The sequence below is a fragment of the Phascolarctos cinereus genome, unplaced genomic scaffold (assembly GCF_003287225.1).
Source record: "Phascolarctos cinereus isolate Bilbo 61053 unplaced genomic scaffold, phaCin_HiC Scaffold_1;HRSCAF=81, whole genome shotgun sequence".
In the NCBI taxonomy this organism is placed as follows: Eukaryota; Metazoa; Chordata; class Mammalia; order Diprotodontia; family Phascolarctidae; genus Phascolarctos; species Phascolarctos cinereus.
Genome location: NW_027555514.1, coordinates 283,352,794 through 283,372,390, shown reverse-complemented (window position 1 = coordinate 283,372,390; position 19,597 = coordinate 283,352,794). Strand labels below are relative to the sequence as shown.

At 44.0% G+C, this 19,597-nt stretch overlaps 1 protein-coding gene and 1 pseudogene across 2 annotated transcripts in view; one reads left to right on the top strand and one right to left on the bottom strand.

Annotated features, from left to right (window-relative positions):
* Positions 1–18,735, top strand: part of ENTHD1 (ENTH domain containing 1) — a 120,186-nt gene extending 101,451 nt beyond the window's left edge. For both annotated transcript variants that reach the window (XM_020982663.2, XM_020982664.2), the window contains exons 6-7: positions 3,259–3,726; positions 17,435–18,735. In XM_020982663.2, the coding sequence (XP_020838322.1) occupies positions 3,259–3,726; positions 17,435–18,183 (1,217 nt within the window). In that variant the 3' untranslated portion in view covers positions 18,184–18,735. The remainder of the gene's footprint in view (positions 1–3,258; positions 3,727–17,434) is intronic.
* LOC110205811 (small ribosomal subunit protein eS21 pseudogene) lies at positions 532–782 on the bottom strand (annotated as a pseudogene).
* Positions 18,736–19,597: the final 862 nt, after the last annotated feature.

The window sequence follows — 19,597 nt, the reverse complement described above, 5'->3', positions numbered from 1 at the left end:
CTAGTCCTCTTGTACTTGACCAAACCTCACCTTTTCAGCCTGCCCCCAAGTTCTCTTCCAGCCAGTGCCTGAACACCTACGGTGGGGGCGAAAATAGTGGAATGCATCATATTCCATGTTGGAAGGTGTTGTTGTTGGGGGCTTCCGCCTCAACAGAGCAATAAACATTTATTCAGTGTCTCAGACAAAAAAGAAAACATCCCAGCAGCCGTTGAGGACCTGAGCCTGGCCTGTAGCCCTGCAGTAACCCCTGCCCTGGTACTGCCCTCTGGGGCCAGGCATCTGAGGCCCTTCACCTCTCTCATCTCTCTGAAATCTTGTCTTTTCCAGGATAAACACCCCTTGTTCCGTCACCTGATCCCTCTTCTATCTACACGCCAGCTTTTCTCTGGCTTTCCTAAATTAGAGTGAGCACAGGACTCCAGAAGTGGCCTGACAAGAACAGAGTAGATTGTGTTTTACTTTGCTTTGGTTTTGTTTTTTTGCTGTTTTTCTGATTTAGTAAGACATTTTTCCACAAGATTTCTTCAATTAGAAATTCTTTGGAACAATACCATCACTTTTTGCCAGCCGGAGAATAGAGTCTTCAGATTCTCCCATTCTATGAATTGCTCCACAAATTGCATAAGTTTTAAACTGGCCATTGAATCTGCCCGTGCCATTTTCAATCACGGCCACGTTCATCTGGATGGACGCGCGGTCCTCGGTCCCGACGATCTGTTGCTCGCGGAGCATTTCCACAGCACGTACAGATCCACGAACTTGCCGGCATCGTTCTGCATGTCAAAAGCTGAGGGGCCGAGTGCAAACGTGAAAGGGCGGAAGAGAAAAAGGAGGTGGCCAACTGACCAAGTAGATCATGAGCTCCTCGAGGCCTCTTTTTGTATCCTCAGGGCTTAGCACAGAGCCTGGCACATAGTAGGGGCTTAGTAAATGCTCAGGATTGACTGAAGCCCTGGCTTCTTTAGTTGGGCAGCTCACTGGCACTCCTGTGTCTGTTTCATGGTAGCTGTGATCTGGCTATGCATCCTTCACCCTGGGTGAAGAGTCCCATGTGGGACTCTTCATTTGGCCTCGTTCAGTTTCACTGGATTAGTTCTAACCCAGTGGTCACTCTAGCCTGCTAAGATATTTTTTTATCTTGACTGCCATTTCATGCATTGAAACACTCATTCTGTGGTGTGAGCTGGCTTGCTTGACAAGCTCATTTGCCCTTTGGGCCATGTCGTTTGCACATCAGTGAGCGTGCCACCTTGCCTTCCTCAAAGTCATGGATAACGTGACAGGGACCTGGCCAACAGGGTGCCATCCACCAAGCACGACAGGCGGGCTGTGCCTGCCACCAGTCCGTGTTGAGAAGTCTGGAGGAGCTTGCTTCTAGAAAGTCATGATGGCATATGATTGAAGGACCCTGCCCTTGATTTGGAGCTAGTTACAGACAGTTTCTATGTCCAGTATGCTAACTATGTAGTAAAGAGATGGATTGTTGATCGGCTGCTGAGCCAGAACTGTGTGATGAGTCTCTGTCTCTTGCCCTTTCTGAAAGCGAGGTCTTCCCAAGACCACCCACAGTGGCTCAGCATTGCTCCTGCGCCTTTTCTCAGTGCCCTGGATGTAGTTCATCCGAATGGGCCCAGTGAGTCACACACAATAAGAGCACCTCGATTCTGCCTAACTCATTCTCACAGATAACCGTTTGGTTGTAGCCTTCTCAACCCAAAGATAGTTTTCCTTAGAAGAGAAAAGAGTAGAGTAGCATCATCCCCTCATTGTTGTCATTTTGTGCATTGTGAGCACCAGTTCTGCTCATTCTTTGAGTTTTTTCTTGCCCCATGTTACTACTAAAACAATCAAAACCCCTTATGTTTCCTTAGCATTTGTGGCCACTCTTGGCTCCCATAAGATTGAGGTAATGTTTTTTATTCGTTTTAAGTTAGCAGCCCTTAGAAACATGTCTTAGAAATCTGAATTTCCTGTGCATCCACATTGGTCTATACAGCATTCCTTCTTCATCCTCACAAGTATCACTTCTGCTTGTGTCTTCAGAATTTTATTCATGAGAGCTTCCCATCCCATTTGGGCCACCTGCCACTGAACACTTTGAAAACTGCCTTCTCAGGAATAAGGGTGCACATCAGACTGTTCTCAGATTTCTTGCCCAGTATGGCTGAGTGGTCCCTTGCCTCCCAAAGCTCCTGTAGTTTTTACTTCATCATTAGCTTTTTCTTTTTTTTTTAAGAATAAAGTTTAGAATAACTGTTCCTCTTGTTGCTTCTTTCACTTTTTGAAAGACGAAATTATCATTATGGCAAGTCACAAATCTATTAGTTTCTCTTCTTTTGGCAGAGAGAGAACACCGGCACATGCTTACATAGTTGAAATCTCCCATCACTATAATATCATGCTTCCACGCTAGTTTTGTGATCTGTCTGCCAAAGTCTTCATCTACTGCTTCCTTCTGTCCAGGTGATCTGTAATTATAGCTTTACAACCATATTGTTTCCCCACTGATTCTCATCCAAATGCCCTCCATGCTGTTTCTACCCTCAGAATCCTGAATTTGCTCATATAAGTACATTTTCTTAATAGTCAACGTTATTCTGTTCCCTTTTCTCTTTTATTTCTTTTGAATATGGTATATTCTTCCAGAGCCAAATTCTCCTCATGAATCCTATTCTGCCAAGTTGCTGTGATATCTAGGAAGTCAAATTTGCCTCTTTGCATTCAGATCTGTGTTTACTACGCGTGCTTTGTGCTTCTGTATACAGATCTCTGAGGTTATATTTGTGTATATGGGTTGTATTTTTGGCTTTTTTCTTGGATATTGTCTCCTATGAATCTTTTGTAGGTTCTTTCTCCTATTTTTCCTGCTCTGTTGTACCTGCTATCCTCTGGTGTCTGATGAAGTCTTTCACTACCCGAATATGACTTTCTCTCCAGAATCTCCTGCCTTCAGCTGGTTTGGACCCTAATTCGGCCACGGTGGGAAAGCAGTCAGTTCATTTTTCTGGATTTCAGTATTCCCACTTGTAAAGTAATAGAGTTCTATGTATTCAAGATTAGCTTGAAAACCAAAGTGACAGGAGGCAGAAGTGAAAGGTAGTAATAACCATTCATATAATGATCTGAGAAATTAGAGATGTTACTAAATGGGAGAGAATACTCCATTTAGGGCAATAGAATTATCCTTGTTGTGGTAGGAAATAGAGCATAGCAGCCTTCGTCTTCAAATCATAATGCCTGTTTGTTATTTTACAGATGCTGTTCCCGCTCCTTTGGAAAGAAGTCCATCTCTGCATACAAATTTGAGCTTGGGCAAAAGGCTAGACAGTTCTGGCATTGGCCGATTTGATTTATCAAATCTTGCACTGGAAAACACCATGCAACAATCTCTAGAGTGTCATTCCCCTCAGAAAAATTGTGATGCCTTGGGAACTGTGCAAGGCCTCTGGCCATCGGGGAGAGAAGAGGCTGTCAATACCAACATAAGGGTGTCCAAGTCTGATCCTTTCTTCCATAGATCCCAGGCTTCTGTAGAGACCCTCTATGTGTCTCCCTCCTTCAAAACCTTTGAACCTTTGAAAGAGAATTCAATTAGCAAGGAGTACCCAAAACCCATGCAGAGTCCTTCCAAACAATTTTCTGAGAACAATACACCTTTGCCAAATCTCAGCACTGACAGCATCAAGATGGATGGTATGGGCCTCAATCCTTTTGCAAGACGTGGTAAGTCTAATCAATTCAGACACACACCCATCTCTCTGCTCCCTCTTCTTCTCTCCTTTACTTTAACCTTTCTCTGTAGCCCACATCAGCTTTCTTTCTTCCTCTTTTTCTCTTAGTATATACCTGCCATGGAGTGATTTTCATCTGAGAAATTGGCCCTTTGCACTCAGGTACTAAGACACGTTCACTGTGGGCTACAGGCACTCAGGGGGCCTGCGTCACCTCAGATTGTGAGCCACAGCAGTATAGAACAAATTAGGAAGAAATCAGTATTAAGAAGAACTTTTTGTTAGACAGTTTGCTTAGATGCTGCTAGCTGTCTCAGAAAGAATTGGGATTTTTGCGTGTATTTTTTTTAGATTTTTTTTAAAGAATTTAAAAGAATCTGTATTGTGTACAGATTACATGAGAACAGATTTCTTCCTTTCTCTCTCTGCGTCCTTTCTAAAAAGCCTAAAAGAAGTTAGCAGTGTGATCTGGACTAAATGAGAGAGGGCCCGGGCCAGAGCCAGATTCTAAGCCCTTGGCTGTCTACTGTTTATGCTTTTAATTATAAAGTCATGTTTTATTCCTATAATTTAATTAGCGCCAGTACAGTTTGTTTGCTCATGCAGTTGTCTAAGTAGCAGTTTTGTTGGTTTTCAGGTATAAATCAGGTGTAATAATGCTTGCCAACTGATATTAACATAAAGCTTTTAAGTGGCTTGAACACAGACCTAAAGTAAATAAAAGTACTGAAAGTTGCTATATCAAGGATGAAGAAATCCACAGACTCGGGAGGCAAGGTCAGGGAATAGGCAAGCCTCATCCCCACCACCCCTTCTGGGACGATTGGCATTGAACCAGAAGAATGGTGAAATGGGGATTCAGTTTTGTGGACGATTTAGCTTTTCTGTGGCTGCCTGCAGAACTCCCAGAAAGGACTGGCCTGAGGATTCTGGCAACGGGACTGTGTTTGTTTCATAGAAGCTATGGAAAAGCAAAGGGAGATAATTTGAGGGTGGCTGTCAGCTTGCTACATGACTCTAGAAATCTAGGAGGAAAGGGTTCTTTAAAACTTATTGGAATAAGTATTTCCATTCTTAGATTCCTGTTTTGTTCATCCAACTAGGATTTTTAAGTGCCTATAGCTGAATGTGGCAAATATTGTGCTAATCCTGAGGAGATAAAGATAAAAAACTAAACAATCTTCTCATTAAGAAATTCATTCACAACAAGACCACAGAATATTAAATATAAAGCATATGCAAAGTGATTTCCACAGTGAAAGTTAGCACAGGGAAAAACTTCATGAAGGAGGTGAAGAAGGAGGACATACTAGGCATGGGGAACAGCCTGGATAAAGGCATGTAGATGAGAGATGGAATGGTATGTAGGGAAGCCCTTGAGTTGAGACCAGCTGAAAATCCTCACAATTTTCTTGCGCTTTACAGTTTCTGTACCTTACATGTGGATAAATTAGGGCTTTTTACCCTCTTCTGTGTCATGGACCCCTTTGACAGTCTGGGGGAGCCTAGGGACCCCACTCAGAATCAGGTTTTGAAAAGCACACAATACAATACAGAGGATTCTAGAGGAAATCAATTATATTGCAATAAAAATGCAATTTTTTTTTTACTTTCCAAGTTCATGATTCCTCTGAAATCTATCCACAAATCCCTAGGAGATTAGATTTAGGATTAGGAGCCAATGTTAACTCTGGTTGGGGGAGAGAGAGAGAGAGAGAGAGAGAGAGAGAGAGAGAGAGAGAGAGAGAGAGAGAGAGAGAGAGAGAGAGAGAGAGAACAGGACTTATTAAGTGTTTACTATACTCCAGGCACTATGCTAACAAGCAGATAGAAGATGAGCCCTATCCAACGGGAGCATCAAAGGTTGGGGTGGGGGAGTCTAGGTTTGAAGAGAGCATGGCAGGCCTGGGGCCTCCTCAAGTGGAAGCTTCAGAAGGCACTCATGCATCTGAAGAAGCTGAAGGAATAGAGGCATTACCAGTGGGGAAAGTCTGTCCCTTGGTGAGTGGAAGTGAAGTGGTGGTCAAGGGTGTCATGGGCTGCACCTGGGTCGAAGATAAATGGAGAATCAAACAACTGGTTGCTAAAAATATTTTGCTATTTTATTTCTTTTCCTATTTGCTTATTTTCTTAGAAAAAACCTTTCTCTATAGCGTCCTATATAACACAACTTTAAAGAAGAGAGAGGTTGTTGTTGCTAGAGGTATTTTAGGGAATTAAAAATGTCCTTTAACCAGACAAGTGGTCACTTGGATACCACAGACTGCCACCACCCACTCACGCCGGAGGATTTGGTGCTGGCGAAATGATGGGCTGGAAGTTAGTGAAAGGAACAGTTCTGTTACATGGGATTACAAGCTGGTGGCTGAGTTTTATTTTTTCTCCGATTATTTCTGAGTTCTAAAAAAAAAAAGCCAATGTTCTTATACCTTTTAGGGTTAGATTATTTATAGAACACTGCACTGGTGCGAATTTTGAACATTAAACACTTCCTGTGAGTTTTTCAGATTCAAAATGTGCACAGGTGATAGCCAGCCAGCCAGCCAACCACATCTGCTGCTTTTTGACACGAGAACTCAGCCACCCAATACGCCATAATTAATGCTCTTGGGTTTTCGTTTCTGTTCAGACAGCTCATTTCACTGAATTTTCCCCATTTGTTTTCTGCTGGGATCATGACAATAACAATAATAATAATAATAATAATAACTCATTAATTCAGCACTTTAAACTTTGCAAATGTAGATTATATCGTTTGATCCTCATACTCCTATGAGGTAAGTACTACATGTACTCTTATGCCCATTTGCCAATGGAGAAACTGAGGACCAGAGAGGTTAAGGGAACTGCCCATCCAATGTCAGATGTATTCGTTGAGCTGAGGTCTATGGTCCTGTTCCCCTTTTCACTCTAACCCACAGCCTCTCGGGCTCCGAGCTGCATGGCACACTTATTACCTGGTTTCCTTGCCTTTCTGTGTGCAGGAAGCTGCCTCTCATCTATCCACTCTCCCTGGCTTTCTGTGGGTCTCTTTCCTAGGGACTTCTCCCCTGTTGACCCTTTGTTGTCAGGCCGCAAGCCGATTCACAGAACCCTCTGGGCTGGGCAGTAAAGTTGACCGTTTCTGTGCTCCCTTTCCCAGAACCTCCTTATCAATCAGTGTTATGTTAATCAACAACCATTTGTTACCCGGCCTTTAGAAGCTAGGCTCCCGAGGCACTGGGGTCTCCCAAGGAAGGCACGTCTGGATATCAAGATATGCAAAAGAGATAAGGGGGGGGAGGCAAAGGCACCAGCTGCTGGGGGATCAGGGATGGAGGGGAGAAGCAGCTTTTCTAGGGGACAGACAATGTCGTGAGGCAGAGTCCCAAACAATATGTATGCACTTCCATAGAACTTGGAAAGATGTAGTTTCCTTTTTATTAATACTACTTTTTATTTTTATTCTGAACCTAATACCAACTAGAATGGGTATTTGCATATAGAAAGTAGGACAGAAAAAGAGGTTGTGCTCCTGAAACTGCTAGTCTCTATTATGTATAGCTTGCTTTTCTTTTGAATATATAATAAGGATGACGTTGGGTGCCAGACCATTGCTAGAGTATGCTAATGAGCTATGACATCTGAGAGCCAATGTGGATGCATGGGGCTAAGAGAAAGTTGGAAAGGATCAGTTAAGGGTAGAATTCTACAACCACCTTTTCTAGATTACCCAGATTGCTTGTTCAGCTCAGGGGACAGAGGAAGGGACAAGTTTAGAATCAGAAAAGTGGTCCATTGTGCTCAGAGAAGACCAAAATGGCCTCACTACGTTGGGGGGGAAGGTCCGGTGTGTCCAGCTGTGGACGATCAGATCAACACAGACTCGCAAGGCTGTGCCACAGGTTGGGCATAAATAGTCCATATGAGCATTTGGAGTAGAAATGTCTCTAAATTTGCACGTCTCACGTTTCTTTTAAGCCGCTGCAATTCTGCTTTGCTCACAGAGCGCAGCACCTGTTTTGATGGGTGTACTGCATTCTGGGCGGTCCTGCGCCAGTGTCTCCCATGCCTCATGATCAATTCCAAAGTTCTTCAGAGAGACCTTGAGAGTGTCTTTGTATCGCTTCTGACCTCTGGATGAGCACTTGCCTTGTGGGAATTCTTTGTAAAATAGTCTTTTAGGCTATGTTTGGCATTCAGACAACAGGGCCAGCCCCTTGGAGTTGCTCTCTGTACAGCAGAGTTTGAATGCTTGACAGAAAGGACCTCAGTGTCTAGTACCTTATCTTGCTGGGCAGTATACCAGCCCCATGCAGCAAACTGAATCGCTGCCATTTGAGTTGCCTTTGGAAGATTCTGAGGAGCACCCAGCACGCTAAGGTACTGCACACTAGGTAGTAGACCCTGAGGCCCTTTCTCTGAGGGCAGGGACTGCTTCTGATTTTTATTTAGGTCCTCAGTATCTAGCACAGTGCCTAGCACATAGTGAACGTTTAATAAATACTTGTTGGTTAATTGCAGTGATCCTGTTTGTCCTGAACTTGCCAAGAGGCTCAGAATCAATAGCATTTGGTGGAATACTTTGTATGTCAGGGAGCCTTCAAACTAACAAAGCAACGACCGTCCTGTCCCAGAGTGTGGCCATACTGGGCTTGCTGGAGTCTGGGTTCCTGGTTTGGTTCCACTGGTTTCTTCCTTGCTTTCACACCACTGATTCTCATCTTTGAGTATAGACTGGCTAGATTCAAGAGAGCTGCGGGAGCCTTCTGCTCATCTGGATCCCTCGCAACACCGGGGAAGTGCCAGAGCTATCAGATGTCATACGGTCGCTATTGAAGGGAAAGCCTGCTAGGGTGGGACCTGCCCTGGAAAATGCCTCACAAAGGTGCTGCTCCCTTCCTCCTCCGCCTCAGAGCCCCACATGCCTTCTTCTTCCTCCAGAGATGGAAGCTTGCTTTAGAAGATGCTGTGCCAAAGTGGGGATTGACGAGGGAGGCAGGCGGGCCAAGAGCTTTGCTTCTGTAGTCAGAGTCCTGAGCTTCAAGTCTTAACTCTGATACTTACTTGAGTGGCCTTGAGTTAGTCATTTCACCTCCCTGGGCCTTAGTGTCCTCATCTGTAAAGTTACGGGGTTGGACTCAGGAGCTTGGTCTTCTCATTCATAATTAGGGATTTAGACTTCTAGATCAGGGAGTTTTAACTTGGTGTATGTGGACAGATTTCAGAGGGTCCATGAATTTGGATGGGGGAAAATGACATCCTATTTTCATAACCTGTGGTTTCCATTGTAATCCTATTCTTCTGAGAGGCATCCATAGACTTACCAGGCTGCACAAATGGTCCTTGACACCAAAAGTCTTGTCACCTTCAGCGTCTGGCTAGCCGACAGGACTAGCCACACGATGGCCCTGCCTGCTCCAGTCTCTTCTAGGTCATCATGATTCCCTCTGAAGCAGCTCCCTAGCGTCCTTTACATGGAGATGCCATCTTAGCAAGTTGATGACACCTGCACGTGCACCAGCCTCCTCTCACTCCCAGTTACCTAAGTCTAAAGAGCTTGGATAAATTGATGCTTTCATCAATATGGGAACCTCTGCTAGTACAGATCGCATCCCCTTGGGGCTCTCTCCTCCTGTGCCATTCTTGCCCATATTTTCCCCTTAACTCTCCATAGAGGATCTGCCCAATGGTTCTCTTCATGTTTTGGGGATCCCCACGTGCTGCTTGGGCTGAGCATCTCTTGTTTCTCATTTTCACAGTGTGATCAGCCCAGCCCGTCTCCTTTCTCAGTTTGCACATCCTTGATAATGTCTTTTTGACCGCTTCTTGAAAAGCACACAAGATTTCAGGAAAAGCCTAGAGACTCCAGCTGGTGCGAAATCATAACAAATTTTAAAATATCCATACCCTTTGCCCCCACAAGGAGAACAGAGAGAGAAGGAAATTGAGATTCATCACATCCCAAGACTGATTACCATGAGACATTCTAAAAATATTTGGTCATTATCTCTCCCTTCCCTTCTTCTGAATTCACATTTGATTTGGGATGGGGAAGACTTAGACTGTTTGCCCTGTTTAGCATATTGGCCTTTGCTAACTTTCTCTTCTTCTACCTGTCTGTTCTCAGTTTTCCCCATCTCTCCCACTCTCCTTTTTATGTCTCCATTATTTGATTCCAATTTATGTTTTCAGCTGCATTCAGTGTTCACTGTACAAGAGTTCTGTGTATGGCCCTGTGAACTCTGCCACTGCAATAAATAAATACTCTTTCACCCCTACTTGGCAGGTGTCAAATTAGAAGGTGATCATCTAGGGCCGGTAGGTTTTTCCTGGTATTTTTCCTGAATGAGATGACCTCAGCTCGGTTGCAGTCATCTCATTTGACCCGTGGGTATTTAATAACTCTATTCTGGAAGTAGTTCAGTCCTCCTCTGAAGTTTTGATTCAAGTTATTTATTGGTGCCTCATCGTACTTTTAAGCCTATGATAACTCACCCCTCATATTGAAAAGGAAAAAGACAAAAGAGCTAGTGGAGACTTAGAAGCTGCCTGGGTGACTTGCATAATGTTCTCGGGAGGTAAAGTCACATCAAAGTTGATTACACTGTCCTGGGAATTGGTTCTCTAATCAGTATGTACGCTACTCTTGATAGAGCTTGGCAAACAGTCTCCTTGACCCTTCCCTCTGTGCCTGTCTCATCTGCCTCGGTTTTTGCTAGGGATGTTTTGGTTGGCAGGGCTGGCCTTTCTTTAAAGCTATTCTTCCCCTCACCTTTTGCTTGTGAAAGAAACTGAACAAGACACAAAAAGGAGCTATTAATCATGCCATTTCCCCTTTTTTATACAAAATGTCACCAGAGTTGGAACAATGAATCATTCCTCTAAAGAAAATGTGAAGAAATGACAGAAAATAGTTGAGCCAACAGTAATCCAGGTCACTGAGCCTCTCCTGGTCAGTCTGTTTTAAAAGACCTGTGGGGAGCTCCAGAGGGAGCCATCCATTGTGCCCCCCAGGGAAGCCCCACAGGTTGGGCTTACTTAGAGATAGTGCCAGCGAAGCTTTGATCTGCAGGCCTCCTATCTCATCTATGTAAGCATGAGCTAGTGTGAATTTTCAAATTCAGCAAGCCCTGAATCATATTTTATAGGCAGGTTTGTAGGATCATAGAATTTGAATCTGGAAGTAACTTTAGAGATCACCCAGTCCGCCTGGAATAGGAAACCAAGGCCTGGAGAGGGGAAGTCATTTGCCCAAAGTCACATAGGTAAGGAGCAAAAACAGGATTTGAACTCCAGTACTTTGATGCTGAATCCAGGGTTCTTTCCACTCTACCTCCCTGACTTGAAGTGATTTGACACGTCTCCCATCATCTATTATTTGATTTCCCCAGTACTGGCCGAAATCAAATGAATCAAGGGGTAGCCTGCACCTTATTTCTTTCTTATGCAATGTGCCCAATACTGCAGTAACAAGTAGGCAAATAAAGATAGGTTTCCGAATGGGGTATTTTCCACTTGTAGAAAACATCAGGAGATTTAAATCCTATGTATATAACTTCTTAACACAACAGCTATTATGTGTCAGCAGAAAGACTGAATAAGAAGATAGATTGACGAATGAAGAGCTGTCCCTGCTTTGTATGGTGAAGAATTCTGAAGGTGTTCAGCTGATGAAGAGACCTTCTGCCTTCAGATAAATCATGAATTGAATTTAGAACTAGTAGGAGTTTTCAACATAAATTTGGAGTCAATTCCCATTTCTGGAAAGTCATTTACAGTTACATTTTTGCAAGGCAGTGCTTTACACAGTACTGGGATTTTAAATTAAAAATTGTAGCATGGTTAACTTGTCTAACCTTTATTAATTCAGACTTGGACCTGTCTGAAATGACACATCTGCCCTTCAGAACAGTTTTATCAGCATCCTCTACAAACGTTTCTTAACCCCAAATGGCCCGAGGTCCACCGCCCTGATGAAATGTGGAAGTACAGCCATCCCAGGGCTGGGCAGAGCACTGGAAAAGCAAGGAGATGGATAGCAGCAGATGCCAAAGCCATGGCTGCCATGGAGGAGGCTGAAGAGGAGAAGCTGGATGAGTGAAGGACCCACTAAAGGGCAGCATGATTGTGCAATGTTTGGAGACAGCAGCCAATGGATGGGGAGCCATCAGAGAGAGGGCAGTGTTTCTGACATACAGCCCACAAGGCAAAGATGCAGAAGGTGAACAACAACACACTTTTTTTAAGTAGCAGCTGCGCCACAAGCCAGTAGGTATGCTAGTCTTTAGGTCATACCATGCACATCCATGGATAAAATGACCTTGGTATCATTGATTGCAATAGCCAATGATATGTATTTATTGAGTTGCTTCTGATAGTCTTTCTGCCCAATTAGAGGAGCCATGGGATATCAATCTGGCCAAAAAGAAACACATTCTACTGTTTCTGTAATAGAGATAGAAACTGGACTCATGATTTCATTGGTTCTGGAAACTCCCTTTATCACCTTACAGCCTTAGAGAGTTGCCTAGGATACTGAGAAGTCTGGGACCTTACCCTTGTCACACAGTGTGTGTCAGAGGTGAGACTGGAAAATCTTTTTAGCTTCAAGGCCAGCTCTAACCACTTAGGCTGTAAACATTTATGAAGCACCTGTAATGTGCCACGTTCTGTGCTGGGCACTGGAGATACAAATAAGAGGATAATCCCTCCCCTCCAGGAGAACACGTAGGAGGATAGAAGCAGATACCAAAGTTACGTTGACCCTACGGCCTCTCTATGTCTATAATATTACCAGGATTTGTATCTCTGTTAGTGTAGCGGGAAAATGCCAGACCTAGAGTCAGGAGACCTGGGTTTGAATCTATGTGACCTTGAGCAGGTCACCCCAACCTCTTGGGCCTTGGTTTCCTGTACAATGAAGGAGGTTGGACTAGGTATTTCTGTGGTTTCTTCTGACTCTAAATGTGTGATTCTATAAAGCCAATATTCTGATCTACGTCTTTATCACCTCATGTTTAGATTCTTGAAACCTATTCTCTACTGGCTTTTCTTTTTCTAGTGGCTCTCACTAGAGATTCACTAATATTCCCTAGAACTTCTCCCCAAAACATATTAGCCCACTGTTGTGACCGTCTCACTCTACTTCTAAAAAGATTCCACTGATTGTCATCTGCATCTGACTCACACATTAGCCTTCAAGGCTGTCCACCGTCTGTTCTCTGTTAAATTGATCTGGAGCCAACGTCTTCACTGGATGTTGCTCTTGCTAGACAACCTCACAGCTTCCCTCTCATTCTTTTAGTGTTCTCACTTTGGACTTTTCTCCCTCAATTTTTGAAATTCAACACAAAACAAAAAAAATTGTATAAGCCATCTACCACATGGGAGGTATTGTATGAAACACTAAGGATACAAAGATGAACTTGCCCTCAAGGGATTTACAGTCACAGGAAGGGAATAAGATGTGTGGATAAATAACTGTAGCACTGGTTACTGTCAAAGAGTGCCCTGACAGGGCAGGGAAGAGGTCACACCTAGTTGCAGTAGGGGAAGGTAGTGTCAAGGAATTTCTCCGACATTATCCTAATCCAAGTTGTTGCTTGCTTAATATTATTACTTTGTGTTTCCCCTTTAATCTCATTTCGTTCTGGGAAACTTTAGTTGATTCTGAGTTAGAAATTCTGAATCTGACCTTTTACCATCTCTCACAGCTCACCAGTAGGCATACACCTTTAAAATATAGATGGGATTGATCATCCATTCATAACCTTTCCCATGGCAAATGATTTTCCTTAGCATAGCATGAACCAAATAAATATTTTGGAAGAAAAAATGAACGCATGAACCTAACTGAAATGATAGGAAAAATTAAGATATGTACTCATATGTTTCATGGAATCATAATATCTCAGGGTTGGAAAGGGCATCAGCAGCCCTGTGAGCCAATCTTCACCTGAATAGGAATCCCTTCAACATTGTCCTTGAAATGTGGTTATCCCATCCTGGCTTGAACATCTCTAGCGATGGGGAACTCACTGTCTTCCAAAATAACCCATTTCACTTTTGGCTAATTCTATTAATTAGGGTTAGGATTTTTGTTTTGTGTTTTCAAACATTGAAGTTTCTTGTATGTTGAATGACTGGAATGCATCCCCTTGCCCAAGTATATAAAATGAAGATATCAAGCCTAGTTGTGTCCATTTGTTAATAGCATAGAGCACTTTAGAATGGAAATGTGGCATTAAATTTTATGTCGTTGTGGTGTCCTATGATTCTCAGCCAGAGAATATCAATCACTGGAAAAATACTGATGTGAAGAAGATGAGTTGTTGTATTGGAGAGCAGCTTGGGAATTGCTGAAGTTGGGTCAGTTTCCCAAATGTGATATGCCCTCCCCTTTTTCTCCTGTTCAACTCTGGGCCCAGCTTTTTGTCCACTTGCAGAGCCTGCCCCGAGATTATCTACTGGTGGGCTAGTGGGCTGACTCCCCATCCAAATGCCCAGCATATTCTGGACAACAGGCATGCTTCATCCATTTTGGTTTTCTTATGTGGATTGTTAAGCATTCCCTTTCAAGTGGCCATTGAGGAGGCTCTGTAGTCTGGGGCTTGAAGCAGTCAGTACAACGTATTTTGTAAACAGGAGCACCTGGAGAATCTCACCATCTGTAGGGAGCTCCTATTCCCTTTGAACCTTTTGGAGAGCAGTGTCCAAGACAGTGGCGAACACTTTTGGTGAGCATGTATCTATCTCTGTTTAATGATCAGTAGACATTGAACAATGTTTTCTCTGTGGAAACTTGTATGATATTAACCTGTATTTGAAAGCCATCTTGTTGGAGGAATACCTTTAAGGTTACATCTTTCATTACCAAGTCACAAGCCTTTTTTGTTTTAGCAACCAGCCATAAGCACAATGAGATCTTGTTTTCTACATGTCTTTAAGTCAGTTGTATGACTGAATATGTGCTCTATCATAGAAAATTGTTTGCAGAAATTTGACCTGTTTCCTTCTCATAGTTTCGTCAAGGTTGCCATCAGTATCTGGGTAGATCATTTTCATAAAGATTCTGTAGAGGTTAGGAAGGAGGCATTTGGGTTGGGAGTTACCTGTATCCTCTCAATCACCTTTTGGGGGGATAATGCAGCTTGACTTTTTCAGGCCATTCGCCCTCTACACAGTCATTATCTTGATGGTTTTTTGAATATTTTGCTTCTGTTCATCATGAGCACTGCAAGAGAAGATGATCCGAGGATCCTAGAAAAGAGCCTTTGGTTACAAGAGAAAACCAGCTTTGCTAGCTTCATTATTTACTTCTCCAAAGAGAGTCTGATTGACAGCCATACTTCCATTTACCTACATCTTCCTTGTTTATGGCAAGAATGTCAATACTAAGATGTCTCTGTTTCTCTGGTGTTGTGCCAACCCGTTGGCCATTGGTCCAGGATCTCGCATTTAGAGTGCCACCCGCAGCTAATGTGCTGTCAGCCTGAAAACCTGGGTTTCTTAGTTCTCTCTACCCTGTTTTCACCACTGTGACATCATCAGTGCAGAGGCAGAATAGAGCCACCCAGGTCTGAGAACTCTGTTGTGTTTCTCTTTGATTCATGGGTTGTCATAGCCAAAGAATTCATTATCTCCTGGTGACCAACCTGCTAGCGATGAACATCGTTCTATGGATCTGGGCTAATCTTTGGACAACAGGCACAGTCTGTACTGGGACCAGGCTCAAAGCCTTTTCAGCTGGAAGCGCCTCCTAGAGCTTGAGCTCCCTGGGCGTGGTTTCTGGGGCCCTGGGGACACCTCCAAGCCAAGATGAGGCATTGGAGTGGGGCCTTTGGGGTCCTTCCATAGACTTAATTACATGTTATTTTGGTGATGTGTCAGTTTTTCTTGTACTGTTCCTGGCATCTTCCAGAAATAAGTGCACATATGGGATCAAACATGTTGGCCAGCAGTCTTGGTGTGCTGGGAGCCACACTGCATTTGCTCCTCAGGGAGAAAATGTACATTTCTCACTATTAGTTAGTGGCTAATTTTGACATGGTGGTCTTTGGACGAAGATGGATTCTCTGTTTTAAGTTTGTGAGTTTTCTTACATTAAATGTCAGCTTAAAATAGTTACAGCTTTCAGAGTGAATAAACCTCAAGAAATCCTTGTTCATTTGCTTTTCTGAGTTGTCTGATGCTAAATGAAGTCCAGACCTCTTAGGCTACTCTGTGTGACAGCTCTGCACGTGGCCCATTCCCATCCATGATCCATGTACGTGTTGCCTCAGCCAACCTGGACCACTCATGGTCTTCCCATACACTAACAAGCTGTGTGACCTTGGGAACCAAAGAGGCAGTGTGGCCAAGCACAGAGAGAGTTCTGGACTTGGAGTCAGGAAGACCTGACTGGCTCCTCAGCTGTGAGACCCTGGACAAGTCACTCACCTTTCTTAACCTTGGCTTCCTTATCTGTAAAATGAGGGGGGTGAACTGTACGACCTCGAAGCTTCCTCCTAGCCCTGGAATTCTGCCACCAGCCTCCCTTTCCGGCCTTCGCCTGTACTGTTCACCTCCTCCGGTGCAGGGTCTACACTTTCCAGCCTTTGTTTGTCTTTTTTTTCTCACACTTTGCCTGTGCCTAGAATGCCCCACTCCCTCCATCACCTTCTTCATACTGAAAACCTACCCATCCTTTAAGGCCAGCTCCAATGCCACTTCCTCCCTGAGGCCTTCCCTCACTCCATCTCCAGATGCATCAGATTCCCCCCAAAAACTCCTCCCTGTTTCACCCCAAGTTATACAAAGGCAGGGACATGGTCATCATCATGGTACCTCCCCTGGCACAGTGCTCTGCATATCCATAGGGACTGCACTTCCCAGGTGAGGAAACTCCCTCCATGTTGTAGGTTGTCCCCTTCTCTGCAACGTACCATCCTAGAGTCTCCCCTGGGGACTCTGAGAGGTTGTGATGGCCAGGATGGAGAGTAGGCCCACTCTCTGCCCCATAGGCCAGTCTTCTTCTGCACCTAATAGGTCCCCAAGAAGTGTTTTTTTGAACGAACAGCTATATGAGTACAGTAAAGGAGTACATAAGGGAAAAAAAAGAGTATTTTGTGCTGTAGGTTAGGTTTCAGAGGGCAAAATAAAATATTCTGTTAGAAGAAGGTGACCATGATGGAGGCCAGGCCACAAGAGGACCATTTGAAAGAACTGAGGCTCTTCGGCCTGGAGAAGAGAAATTTAGGGGGACCTGATGGTGTATAGGGCATGTTCCAGGATTTTAAGGGGTGGTCTGTGGGAGAGGAATTAGGCTCCTTCTGCTTGGCCCTCGAGGAGAGAGCTAAAGACAATGGGCAGTTGTGGCTTGCTGAAAGGAAAAGCTTCCTTTTCATTTGAACTATCCTAGAGTGCTTCCTGGCCCTGGTCTTGCATTTTTCTAAGATACTGTGGATGGAATTCCCGGTTAGGGTGAGGTGAGAATAGATGGCTGAGGAAGTCTGCTGCAGCATTCAGATTCTGTCATTCTATTCTGGTTTAATGCTCCAGGCATTATAGATATTTCATACAACTCTAGGTGTTCTCACGTCCTGCTTTAAGTAGATCTAAGTCAATTTCATTGTGCACATTTAAAACCTTAAGTTTAATATTGTTCACTTGTCAAGGTTTTTGTTTATGATCTCATTTGGATATGGTGTGACTTTTCTCTTATTTTACATCTTTTTTAGATTCGACCATCTCTGAAGGAACATCCTCATCTTTTTCTACCTTCTCCATGTCATCCCCTGACTTAGCCACTCCAGAAAGCATCCTTTATCCTTTAGGTCGGCCCTCTGGTGGACCTTTCCTTAGGCCTTCATCCCATGGGCCTTCCTCCTCCTCTGTGCTCTTCAAGGACATGCAGGTCAGGGTTAACCACCCCTTTGCTCCTTGCCCAGCCTCTTCAGATGAAGATGACAGTGACGCCATCAACCTGTTAGACATCCACCCTGATAATTCCACTTCTGCAGACCATCGAACTCTCAGTGCTGCGAGGGGCAACTGGATCACATTCCCCATTCAGGATATGCAGTGCCTAACCTCGGCGTCGGATCCCACTTCCCTTGCCAGCAAACGACTCCCTGAGACAACTGGTACCAACACACCCATCATGGCAGAATTGGTAGAGATCAAAAACGCTCTTCGGAGATTGCATGGAGATCTGAGTGCCGTGGTCCAAGAGCTTCGCATCGTCAACAGCCATCTGGTGAGCATGGAGGCTAGGAGCAGTCCGCAAGTCCCGCAGCCAGTCGGCAAGCCTCTCCCACCCGGAGCTTCCCCATCTACGTGTGGCCCGAGTCGTTCTGACCTTCCAAAGGACGATGGTCATGCCTCCCCCTCTGCCTCCCGCAAGGTGCTAGAGGGTGGACTTTGCGGATTTCTGGTCCCAGCAGCAGGATCAGGGTGGCAGTTTCTCTTTTTCTTTTACATCTATTAGCAAATATTTCTCCAATCAGTAAGTAAATTTGGGTGGCAGTAGGAGGGTGTGTGTCTTTCTTTTGTTAAGGAAGAGAAAAGATTTTGTTTGATGCGCATTTCCAGGTTTAGATATGAACACATTGTAAACCCAAGGGAATTTTATCTTTGATGTGCTGCTTTATTTCAGAATGAACAAAGCTGTTGTAAAAGCCCTCTCTCCCAACTGGCTCCTTCTCTTGTCCAGTTCATAGACAAGGGCCATGCCAGCCCGTTTGTATTCAGTTACATGTTAATACACCTTAGCCTCAGGGTAGGAGGAGTTTGGTCCACCTGGACCGTTAAACTCATGCTGTTCTCGAGTCTGCGAATGATAAGCGGGCTTGTGGCTCCCTCTCTATGTGTGTGGTCAGCTAGGACTTAAATAGAAACAAGGCCCCTCTATGCCCCTACAGGCCCCTGCGTAGCTGTTCATTACAGCTTCTTATTGTTCCTTTAAATTAAAATATAACCAGAAACATGCTGGCTCATCTCTTCTGTTGCCAGAGGAAATAAATTGGCTGTCTTCACCTTATTTGTTGTCTTTTCTTGGTGACTAGGCTGGCCTTTCAAACGCAGACCTGACCTGTTGACTCAAGGGCAAAATGGCCCTTTGGTGATTTTTCTGGCCCCTTGCCAGTCTTCTGGGCTTTTACTACTTTCTAAGCCTGGCCGCCAGGTTTAAGAGGAAAGAGATCTAGGAATGGCGGCAAAGAGCCCATGACACTGAAAAGTCCATTCCCTAAGACAAGGGAGGGAAATCTGTGACCAGGAGGCCACATGTGGCCCTCTAGCTCCTTGGCTGTGGCCTCTTGACTGACTCCAAGTTTTATGGAACAAAGGGCCGCACCCAAGGACCTAGAGGGCCACATGTGGCCTCCAGGTCACAGGTTCCCCGCCCCTGCCGGTTAAGAAGGTTAAACTAAGGATTGAATCAGGTTTTTCCAATAACATTTAAATTGCATGCATTATTTTTGTCACATTTAGTTCTAGTAGTCAAGAGATGCCTATAAATTTAAAATTTTTTTTAAACTTTCCATCAGCTTGTCACATTTTATTTAACGAACCACTCGAGAAAGGTACAATAAATGAAATCCCCATTCTCTTTCATTCATCTGGTTTACTAGCCTTACATTGATGGTTATTTCAAGTTATTTCAAATCTTCTTATTTAAGTTCATCAACCTTGAAAGAAAGTTTGATTTTTAGGTAACTCTCATTGCAGATTTAATCACAATAACAATTATTATCAGTATGGACCTGTGATTTCCTCCCAGTGTGGAAACTCCCCACTCTGTTACAGATTGACAACTCCTCCATAACTTAAGAGTCTTAATAACTTGGGATGCTATGAGATCAGCTCATTTGCCCACAGTCACACATGCGTGTGTCAAGAAG